The 12,292-nt window shown below is 36.2% G+C and overlaps 1 protein-coding gene and 1 long non-coding RNA gene across 2 annotated transcripts in view; both read right to left on the bottom strand.

Moving 5' to 3' along the window:
* Positions 1-12,292, bottom strand: part of LOC129766135 (uncharacterized) — a 93,785-nt gene that overhangs the window by 22,246 nt on the left and 59,247 nt on the right. Inside the window, exons 7-10 of the mRNA XM_055766602.1 lie at positions 10,384-10,980; positions 10,191-10,322; positions 9,824-10,088; positions 3,564-3,784 (exon numbers count right to left, since the gene is read on the bottom strand). Coding sequence (XP_055622577.1) covers positions 3,564-3,784; positions 9,824-10,088; positions 10,191-10,322; positions 10,384-10,980 — 1,215 coding nt within the window. The remainder of the gene's footprint in view (positions 1-3,563; positions 3,785-9,823; positions 10,089-10,190; positions 10,323-10,383; positions 10,981-12,292) is intronic.
* Positions 3,000-5,277, bottom strand: LOC129767652 (uncharacterized). The gene is made up of 3 exons (XR_008741555.1): positions 5,112-5,277; positions 4,960-5,056; positions 3,000-3,129 (listed from the first exon to the last, which is right to left on the bottom strand). It is a non-coding gene; the product is annotated as an uncharacterized LOC129767652 (long non-coding RNA).

A 12,292-nucleotide genomic window follows, 5' to 3' on the forward strand; every position in this document is an offset into this window, starting at 1 on the left:
TGTTCATAACATGATAGCGATATGTTCAGTATTTGGGTTTCTGTTTGCATTTTACCCTAACCAATCAAGGGTATAAATATATGTAACTTAAAAAAAATAGAGATAAGTATTATTCAAAATGAACCGCCCTTTGCATCTCAGGTAACAGTAAAATTTTATTGTTTCTGAGCATCGAGAGGTGAAGGTTTTCAAAACAGCTAGATAATCAATTAATTAGTCTTAATATTTGGAATATTTTAAACATATTTAGCAGTGGAAGAGTTTTCCTCAGGTATGAACAAGATTTATCGTGGTACAACTTCTTTGCATTTATACAGTAAGTTACAGCTAATTCGACATTTAGAGGCACCACTCAGCGTCATACTGGAAGCGGTTCTGATCTTAGACAAGACGTGACAACTGGCTTTTTACTTTTCTTTCTGCATTTCGTCGACCAAGTTCTAGATAATAGGGAAGTGAGATTTGAAAGTTGCCAAATTTCATAAAATTTCGGAAGATTATTTTCCCATGAAAAACATGAGTTCTTCGTATCATGTATTTTCTGAGCTGCACCATTTTTTTGTATAAATTTTTTAACCGAATGTCACATATTTCAAACAATAAGTATTTCTCGTTATTTTGGTATGCAAAAAAAAATGTGAAGAGATAAAGAAAACTAGAAAACGTAGATTTGATAGTCGGAGTATGATATGTTGAAATACATTAATTAAATTCATAGTTCGTTTTACCGTATATACTTCACGATGAAAATGAAAAGAACGGCACGCCATTAAATTTCGTTTTGCGAGTTAAAAAAAATTATGGGTTTTCGTGTAGAATTAATATTTTTCAAATAGAAATTATGAATGAAAATGAATTCTCCGCATCAAATTAGTGTTCAGTGTGAATGGAAAACTTTGCTTTCTTCATATGGTAAAAAAATCTCGTACAAAAATTGTATCCGAAGATAATTTTATATTATAATGAGAATATCGGAAAGTGTATAGAAAATAGGTTAAGTTAGAGTAAAAAAGGGGTGCTTCGAGTAAATAAATAACGCCAAGTAAATATTTTCGTTCAGGAACTGAACAGCTGACGTAATAGAAACGAAAATATACAAAGAATCCATAATAGATATTATCGCTAAAGTGATATGTGAATGCAACTATTATTCAATTTTGAATATATTTGGCAATACTGTGAAAATGTTGGAAATCCCATGTTTGTGTATTTATCTTTGTCAATTATTTTCCTCATCAACCAATTAGAAGCCGAGTTGCAAGTTGTCCGAGTTTGACAGAAAAAGTGGTCCGGAATCGGCCCCCTATTATCATGTCTCGTCTCAGGTTCTGACCTGTAATTCACATTCGTGATGACAGTGGTACAGTGTCGACTTTCAATGTGGGGCCATAATTTGGGCCCCGAACTCGGGGTTTACAAAAATGTCCAATTGAACGTATCGCGTTACAAATCTGTCCAATTAGATGTAACTTACTGTAGAACAAAGTTATTCAGTTTCACTTGTAACAAATTTAGACAATTCTAAGATGTAACAAAGATAAGTTATCCCTTGGAATTAGAATTAGCCTGTACTACAAGATGGTTCTAGCCAGAGACGCTATACTATATAATATTTATATAATATTTGATACTTTTTTTTGAGTTTGGTTTGAGATTTGGACAAACATACGAACACTATTTTATGTTTATGTTTTTTTAATTTTATGTTTTATATCAATTATCAACAAATAACTGAATATTTGCTTGTCGTGTTTCGAATATATTTGATCAGTACAAGTTGATCAAATTTTATCTGTCAAAAAGAATTAAATATTTGGCTTCGGCCAAACAGTGTATGAGTACCCTAAGTAATGAGCGAAATTAAAAATCTCATTGCACTCGCTCCATCCTAGTCCTAAATCCTAATATTGTTCAATTAATCTAATGTTAGATTTAGTGATATTGTCGAATTTTGATCTTGGATAGTTAAATTTTATTTACTGAGCTAATACTTTAATAAAAAATGATCAAGCTTACCATGAATAAAATGCCCAGTGATCCCCAAGTAGCTTCTGACGTTTAACATTTCGGTCCAAACATCTGTCGTTAGACAGATGCTTGTGATCGATCGGAGGCGGTTTCTGACAATTTCTTTGCTTTTTATAAATTTATTTTTCAGGATCTCGCGAAACTGTGTCTCGTGCGGCACATTATATAGTGGGCATACAGTTTTCATTAGTTGACGAAATCCTTTCTTGTCTACTGTACAAAGAGGCATGTTATCCGTACACACCATGTACATGACACAAGTTGTTATTTCTTTTCCTTTGGTACCGCCAGCTAAAATGAAAACAAAACGAAAATAAAAAGAATACTCGAATATCATTTGACATCATGTCTTTTTATGATGGCGGCAGTCGAAAAATTTTAGTTTTCATTACCAAGTGACCAATTTGAACTATGATTATTTTTAGATAACTTTAAATTCTCTCTCATTCAACATTTTAAATCTCAAATTGAAAACCGCTTGTCCATATTTTTACAAAAAAAATCAAAACATGCTATTGGAAGAACGAAAATTAATATTATTTTAATATAAGGAACAACTCTAAATGCTATACAAAAATTAATTCTAGGCACGATGAATTTCATCATTTGCTAACCCTTCTCTGCATGATTTTGCTTATTGGTGAAATAAATCAGGGTGGTATAGTTCAACTTGAAGTGAACTTGTTCTTTTATATAATTCTTGGGCATTCAATGTTATGATGAAAATTTCCACCATTATGCAAAGAAGAGTTAACCGTATGAAAAAGGACGATCGAAAGCCGATGTAATAGTTTGTTGCCGTGGACCCATTTTGGGAGTAGTATCAATTCAAGATTCTTGTGATGCTGTTCTTTTTCGTCCTTGAATTTAGATGGCCAAATTTTTATGCTTGAATGTCAAATGATTGAGCATGTTGCTCGTGTTGCGGCAAAAACTTAGAATATGTAATCATAATTTACATTGTACATTGTTCCCGTCAATTTTTTTAAAGAACTCCCAAGCCGGACTGATTTTGGATTTTTCTTGATTTTTTGCCGAAGGTATTTCTGACATCGCGAATTTTTCCCAATTAGGCTTCTTCGGTTCCAATCGATATTCAATCTGAAAAGAATAAACCAATTTTAATCACAGAGTGTCGGCTATCTAGAAAAATCTTGAAAATCAGGGAATATAAATGAATTTAAGCCCTGTCAAAAAAAATCGCGGAGTTTCGTCACCAATCAGAATTACTATACAAGCCTATTGAATTTTAAATAATGGCAGTAATTGGAAAGTTATTATATATATTTTTTATTTTTTATATTTTTTCTGTGTACATTTACTTTGGTGCATGTTGCCTGCCTTTGTCTGTGCGCGAAGGTAAAGGACAAACAACGCGAAAGCAAAGCATACTGTTTGGTATGTGCATATGAATTTTTTCCTACAACATATGAAAACAGGTTCATATGAATCATATGAAATCAAAAAAGCATACACAATAAATCAAGCCAGTTTCTTTCAAACATCTAACATGTCATTTACCCAAAAGCTCATACCAGCCATCTCCTGGGATGTTGCAATCAGCGGTGCCTGGAAACAGTCGTGTGTCACAAATAATTTCGAACTGTTCAGAAGGACATGATCGTATTGGAAAGATTCACGAGGATCGTTGAGAAGGTTCAACTCGGCCGTGTTGGAATAAGCTACATGATGACGTTGGGCACTGTCCCGTATTATAAATCTGCTCAAAGAACTGTTGAGATTCTTTGCAAGTTTGCTGGTAATAATCAGAAAAAAAATTTAACCAACATCAGATTCCTTCGTCGACGTAGTTCAATGCTTGGCGTTTCATTTTATCAAATGATTAATCCATTAGCAACTTCTAGTTATTTCTATTAAATTTTCTGTTTTTATCCATGAATGATGGTAATGGAACAAAGAACCATTTATCAGAGAATGACATTTGACAATGAAAAAAACTTCGAAAAACTCGCTAATATTTGATGACAAATAAATTGTGATTTCGTTTGGAATGAAAAGGAATGTTGAATACACTAGCTTTAACCTTCCTATACTCGCGCATAGGTTTGACAGGCTGAATTAAATAATTATTAAAACTGAATGAAATTAAAGAAAAAAAATCTGGAGTTTTGGAGTGAGTATACCAGTTACGATTTTGCGCGAGTTAGGAGAGGAGGAGTTTTAGGAGAGTTAAAAATTATGAAATTATCGCCGTTAACATATCATTTGACGAAGTTCGCATTCTCCCTTAGGTATTCCGTCGTTGATTTCTGTTGAAAAGCAGGATTCGAAAAGGTTTCGACTATATTAAGCTCCAGCAGAATACTCATGTTTCGAATTAGTTTCGTTGTGTTGAAATATTGAATCACAATGAACAGGTAATGATAAAATTGAATATAAATCGATTTAGATCGGTAAACATAAATGATTCAATCATTCGGAAAACTCTAACGTGCTTATTCTTAATATGTTCAGTGCATAATTACTGGAGATGAAACGGATATTCAAAACTATCCGGCCGGATACCGGATATTAGGAAAAAAAAATCATAAAAATAAGATAAATTATAACACAATTAGCATATAAACATCATTCATACATAATTAAAAATAAGATTTGATTACTTATTTATTAGAAATGTTATTAAAATTAAATTATTATCAACTCATAACAGTATTATTTATAAACAATACTCAAAATTAACCACTGGATAATTATGATGCATGAATAACAAATTTTCAGCAATTGCTAACAACCATTTACGCTTTGCTTTGCACACCAGAGTAGCTACAGAGAATAATCAGTTTTTTTCCTAAATCCCGGTTAAAAAGAAAAATATAATGCAGTAGAAACCCGATTATCCGCGGAATAGGCTCTATAGAATTACGGGCTCACTTCAACGGTTAATCGGGGTTCTATTGTACTACTAACCAGCGACTAACGGTACTCCCCCGGGAAGGCATTGATGCTTCAACTCCATCGCCTTTGTCGAAGTGACCTTAGACCGTGGTTCCGAATGGTCGAAACACTTTTACCAGCAAAATTATCGTCAGAGAACCTTTTTATAACCTATTCTAAATTACCTGTAAAAACGCGCTCAAAATGGCCGTGAAGAAAAGGCAACGCTGTCTTTTTTTCTCTGGAACAGGATTTCAATCTCCCTGGATATCTGAACCTGCGAATAAAATAAAATTCAACACTTTTTCAAATAAAATATAAGATATTTACAATACCTGCAGTATTTGTTAAATTTTCTCCGCAAAAATATTTCTTTTACTTTCGCTTCCAATTCACTTTTTGCGCCATAAGTCGCGATTACAGTCTAAACCCTAGCACTGTTGAAACAAAATGACTAATGACAAAGCCCACTGACAGGGGGGGGGTCTCCGTAGCCACATTGGTTGCGCGTTCGCTTAGTAAGCGATCGATCGTGAGTTCAAAACTCAGGGCCCTCATTGACCATCTTTGTGTTGTTACAGAATAACTACGTCCACGCAACAATCATCAGCGATGGAGATCGATCCACGGTCGAAATAAGATCGATTCATCCATACAACTGCTCTGCTCTGCAAGAAACATCGGGCTGCTATTCTATTAATAACTCAACAATGATCATATCAACTGTCTTCGCTGTCCGGTATAACTGGACAATGGAAGAACAGAACGAATACTCTTACGCCTAAATGGCTACTGTGAAATGTAATGTACCATGTGCAATGGTATAGAAGGAATACTATAACGCCAAAAAAATGGCAACTGTGCACTATTAAAATTCGGCTCTGTTACAGCTGAAATGCTAATGAGCCTGAAATAAACGAATGGGATAAAAAAAAGCCCACTGACAAGACATGCAGATCAAGGTGTTTACAAAGTGGGGTGAGGCACTACATGGTAAATCCAATATAATCAAAATAAGTTATAAAAAAAATAAAACAGCTGCGGTCGTATTTTTTTTTCTTCTGGGTTTGGATCGATTAATCTACGCAAATTATTCGTTCGCTTCGATTATTGGTTGCGCAGTATTTGTTCGATTAATAATCGATTTCTGTAGGAAGTATTCGATTAATCGATTAATCGAACGATTATCGGGGATCACTACACACCCCTTCTCGTTAGGCGGTCGTCGAAGAAACATCGTTGCCACGAGGGTCGAGCGGAAGTGTAGGGGGAGGGGGAGGATGTAGTAGAGTTTCTTTCCACAAGGGCAAGATTGATGAAGAATACATGCAATGGATATATATATATATATATATATATATATATATATATATATATATATATATATATATATATATATATATATATATATATATATCTAGTAAAGGAAAGTAAAGGAAATGGGGGTTTTCGAAAAAAAATTGTTGATGCCAAATGTTTAAAAATTGCATAAAACGTGGAGATCTAGTGTCATCTCGAAACATTTTTTGACGTAGGACTACGTCTAACCGGAAGATATAGGGGGTGAAATGGAAATCTAGGCACTGAACAAGTAGGAAAAAATGCAAGATTTGGAACGCTTATAACTCGAGCATTTCTCAATAGATCGCAAAGGTTTTTGCATCAATTGATAGGAAATATATCTACGCATCTATCATAACGAATAACATTTCATTTTTCTTGAGATAAATAATTGAATAATTGTGAAATATCAAGCATTGTCTAAATGCACTATGTGCCCATTTTTGATTGGTCCATTTTGTGCTCCTCAAATCGTACCGACCAAAACGGGCAACCAGAGCAGCAGCGAAATAGAATGAAGCGCGATTGGAAAGGAAAAAGAAAAAAAATGAACGAAACATTGGTCGCAGTCTCACACATGCGTAATTCTCGAGCCAGCCAGTCAGCTTAAAAATCCCCGCTCCGCTGCCGTAACGATCATTCTTATTCAAACCGTACACCACATCGGTTCGCATCACAACACATCAACAAACCAACCTAAGCAGCCATGTCTGGACATGGTAAAGGAGGAAAAGTGAAGGGAAAGGCAAAATCCCGCTCGAACCGTGTTGATCTGGAGTTCCCCGTAAGGGTAGCTAGGCCGAGCGCGTTAGTACCAGTGCACCAGTCCACCTAGCCGGCGTTATATAGTTTCGGCCGCCGAAGTGATCGAGTTAGCTGGCAAAGCTGCTCGCGACGATAAGAAAACCCGCATTCGGAACAGAACACATTCGGTTCGGTGGACATCAAGACAACAGGCAGTTGCAGCGAGTGGCGAGTGGCAAACGCAATCGCAAAACGGCATCAGGTAGCAGAAGAAAAAAGTTTGTTCTTTATACAAACTGCTTTGGTGGCAAATCCAGAACAAGGCGGCATCGAGGGCGTTCGAAATGGGTTTTTTCAAAATCACGAGTACTAAGTTTTCTAAATTGGAACCATTCCATAAAACAAGGCGCTTTTCAGGGCCATTAAACCTTCCAAAAAAGAGTTTAGGAAATACAGTTCAATGCTTTCTAAAACAATATCCAAAATAATAATAAAACACAAATTGATTTTTTCATAATTTGTTTGCCAGGATATGATGAGTATGTGAATTTGGCAGTTGTTCTGAGCTTATTGATTTTCACCAATTCTTTAATTGCTTCTAGATTGAAAGTACAGTAATTTACACTTATCTCGACATTTAGCTAATTGGACGGACCTGTAATGCGACATATTTAGTTGGACAGTTTTGTAAACGTTCGGGGTCCAAATTATGACTCCACATTGAAAGTTGACACTGTACCACTATCATCGCAAATGTTCAATTACAGGTTAAAATTACCTCCAATCCGATACAGAGTGGTGGTAATGCGACGTGCCATTGAATGTAATTTACTGTAAAATATGTCACAAGCTGGATGGGAAGAAATTTTCCAACTGTGAAAGCTGTGGCGAGTGGCAAACGCAATAGCTAAACAGGAAGGTTTAACCGAACAAGATGGGAATATCGAGTGATAACAAAAACACAACACCAAAAGTTCTTTTCAGAACCATCAACATATTCATAAATAGTAAACAGTAAACTAATCCATTTTTCAGGTAGATAGGTAGGTATTCACGTAGGAGAAGAAAATAAAACAATATATTTAAAATATATATTTAACAAAAGCTGTCCCCTTTGTATAGTCCTACGTCACTCCGGTTATGTCCCCGACATTACCCATCCGTCTTTTTTTGACAAGAATCGACACTCTGGGACTTAGTTTTTTTCGGCATGCGGAACGAAATGCCGAGAGTGCCAATAAAAATAGTTATCTCGGTTTTTCATTCGGAACTTGCTACGAAATGTTGATTTGCACAATAATATACCCTATGCAAAATATTAGCTCTTTCGGATTTCATTTACTGGTGTCGCAGACGTTGAAATTTGAGTTTTTTGAAAAATCAGCAGAAATCGAGGTTTAATAAAAAAAATTGATGCCAAAAGTCTTAAAATTGCATGACACGTTGAGATTTACAGTTATCTAAAAAAAATTTTTTCCAAAAAACAGTTTTTCAGACGAAAAAACGACCAAGTGCAAAAAAAACATTATTTTTACAAAAAAAAAAAAATTCGAGATACCTGTAAAGCTCGACGAATAATTTGGCACTAAAAATATTCAGAATTTTGGAATATGGACATTAGGGTGGCAGCGAAAATGTTCATGTCAAATTTCCAAAACCGTCCTTGTACATTTTGTTTATTGGCCCAAATAAATGATCTGTGTAAAGTTTCAGCTCAATCGAACATAATTTAGGGGTGGCTCAATACGCCCAAAGTTTTGATTTTTTGATCCTCGAAAATGTCCCAAGGTGGTACATGAGATTAGGAAAATCGAAGAAATGTTTTCGATACCAAATGACTTCAAAATGCATAAAACGTCAAAATCTAGTGTTATCTCGAAAAAAAAAATTTTGGCCTTAACATTTTTTTAACTTTCTCAGTCAATTTGCTTCTGGTCTAGATAATGGAAAATTTTTAAAACAAACTTAAATTATCGGCTTTGAGTAAGATCATGTGGAGAGCATTGCTGTCGGTACCGTCTGGTCGCAAGACGCCAATTGAACCGTGAAGTACTCTTTGGTGACTTTTTCTGATCAGTCATTTAATTTTCATGAATTCGAGCATAGCTTCTGGGTTAAAAGAGGCATCAAAGTGCAGCGTATTCCAAGCCGGATGTAAAGAAAGTATTCGCCAGTGGTGAAAACTGTGTTCATTGGTGGAAAACATTGGTTTCAGACGCCTCCATCACCACCACACAACCGGTTCGGTTATGATTTTCTACTGCCGTACTGCGAAAGCTGCTGTATTTAAGAATTAGTCAATTATTTCTTTGGAAATTGTGTCTTTGGGAATAATATTTTCGTAGTCCTACGTTATCAATACAGTCGTGCACTGGACACTACACTTCTAGTTTGTTTTATTCGGTAAAAACTTCATACCGATGGCCATTTCGAGCACGAAGATGAAGAAACCGTTGTTGGCACTTCTTCCTTAACGGCCATATTGTTTTTAAAATGAAAATGGTTTACACACGATTTGATGTAATCAGACTGAAGATCATTTATATGTGATATTGCTATACTTCACAAAACCCATTTGTTATTCTGATACTTGCATTTTATTCAACTTGTGTGGAATTGTTGATGGACGACAGGACGATAAGTGTAATCCGTTATCACAATAAAGTTTAGCTACATATTGGAACCTTAGAATTACAATAACACAGTAGTCAACAATCCTCGCCAGCTTGCTACCTATTTACTTTATGAAACGTTATCCATCGTTATCTATATCGTAAGTTTGCGGTTTCTGCGGGGCAAGAGAGCCTCCTAGTAAGATGGGGCACAAGTGACTCCGGGGATACATTTGCACTCAACAGAAGGATCGCAGCATGCAAGCCATGGCCAGTCGCAAACCTTTTCCTTGTCGTTGAAGTGCAGTCCAGATGGGCACTCCATTTCGCAGGCACGGCCGGTTTCACATTTGTAGAACTTGGAGCAGTTGTAGTGCTGTAACAGGAGTGGCTTCGCTGGATTGGCAATTGGACACCGGGGCTCCAGAATACAGTTTGGTTCACAAGTATTGCATGGTGGGGCAGCTGTGAAACAAGAAATTAGTAATTATATTGAATCTAATGCAGTCTTTCCAAAATGTATGAATCCATGGGAAATTGTTGCATTGTTGCATCCACAGCACTTACGTGTTGGAGGTGCCGGAGTTGGCGGTGCTGGAGTTGGTGGCGCTGGAGTTGGTGGCGCTGGAGTTGGTGGCGCTGGAGTTGGTGGTGCTGGAGTTGGTGGCGCTGGAGTTGGTGGCGCTGGAGTTGGGGGTTCTGTTGGAAAACCATAAGATCAATTCAGACATTCTAAAAATTCCAATTCAGTTTAAATTACCGCAATCGCCGCATCTTTTACATTCAACACTGGGATCACAGCACGCGAGCCATGGCCAATCGCAGGCCATCTCATCGGTATTGAAATGCAAGCCGGGTGGACAATCATATTCGCAAGCGTCTCCGCTGTCGCATTTGTAGAATCTAGAGCAGTCAGCATGTTTTAAAAGAATTGGTTTGGCTGGATTTGTAGCAGGGCAGCTCGAGTGGGGATAACAGTTCCTAGGTTCGTCCGATGTCCCAGAGCACAATGATGGATCACAGCAAGCTTTCCAGGGCCAATCACAAGCTTTTTCCTCCATATTCCAATGGAGTCCTTTAGGGCAATCATGTGCACAGCCATGTCCAGTTTCGCATTTGATAAACTGTGAGCAATTGGTCAGGTGCGGAAGAAGTGTTGCGTTTTTTCCATTCACCGCTGGGCAACGACTATCTACAGGACATGTGGGCCATACACAGGATCCCGAACAAGGCAGTTGAGCACCTGTTGCTGCCCCAAAAAGGGCCAAAACGAAAACAAAATATTTCATATCTACTGAAGAATTGATTATTTGCTGTGAATTTTTTAGTTTACACGATGAAGCTGGCTCGCAACTGACTGATTTGCTTTGACCGATGTTTAATTATTTATACTAAGTGCGTTTATCTTTCTTCGGCATATTGCAAGTCGGTTGCGATTGGTATCTTATGATATCACTTACAAGGCTTTTTCGTAGATGGATGTGGTCGTAGTGATGTAATTTGATTACGGATGGTCGGACCATCAAAAAAGATGTTTTCAGAATTGTTGGCTATTATGCATTGTGTTAGTATATCACTCGAATCTTCCCATTATAGAAACATGGATCGCTCTTTTCTACGGTGTTTTTTTTTCAACCAAATTCTTGGTGCAAGAAAATGTTTTTATTATGATTATAGTTAAAAGAACACGGAGACGATTTCTGACAAAAAAAATGTTTTTTTCCTGCTTCTTTTTTTATATTTGTTGTCAGCAAATCAATGGAGCTAATGCGTATTGTATGACAATATATAATGGAACGCGAGGTACCTTACTATTCGTTTCATTTACTTTTTTTGAATAATTGCTAATTCAATAGTAATTTTTTTGATAATACTATGTACATGTTTTTCTCTTCTAAGAAAAACAGTAGCGCACCGATTATTCGTGGAATAGGGTGGCGGGGTTACAGCGAAAATCGTTGATATCGTAATAAAAAGCTAAAAGAGGCTAGTGTTGTTTTTTTAAAAATAAATTCCAGTTTCGGTTCCATAGGACTATTTCTACAGCATCAATTTGTACCATACGAGTGTAGTTTACTTTGCTTAACTCACATTTATCCTGGGTTCCATTCCGTCTGGATCCTTGACGGAATCAGCATACACTGTAACGCCAATATAATCCGTTACTTGCGATCTATAGGGATTATACCCACATTTTCACCGACTTATTGTCCATTCTTCAATCCAATTGAGGTGATTTTTCAAGATTTTTCGGAACTATGTTGGAAATATATCAATGGTTCGATACGTTTGTGATACGATCAATTGGTACAACGTTTACCAATGCTATAATCTATTTAAACAATGAGGATTTATTCCAGCTGTTATTTTTTCTCCTAGAAAAGGGGCTCAGTTAAGACATAAGTAAGATGGATTTTAATACACAGTCATTCCATGCCAAACCGATATAGTGGTTCTCAGATTTTCGTCAAAAGTGGTAAATTTGTTCTTTATTGCAAAACATTAGACCCGTATTTTTTCATTTTTTTTTATTAGGATGCCATTTTCATTTTAGGGTGATCCAAAAAATCAATTTTTTCACCTTTTCCCAAAAATGACTTTTTTCAAAAATTCATAACTTTTGAACTACTGATCCGATTTAGATGATCGATATATCTAATTGAAGCTAA

Source organism: Toxorhynchites rutilus, chromosome 2 (genome assembly GCF_029784135.1).
Source record: "Toxorhynchites rutilus septentrionalis strain SRP chromosome 2, ASM2978413v1, whole genome shotgun sequence".
NCBI classification, from domain to species: Eukaryota; Metazoa; Arthropoda; class Insecta; order Diptera; family Culicidae; genus Toxorhynchites; species Toxorhynchites rutilus.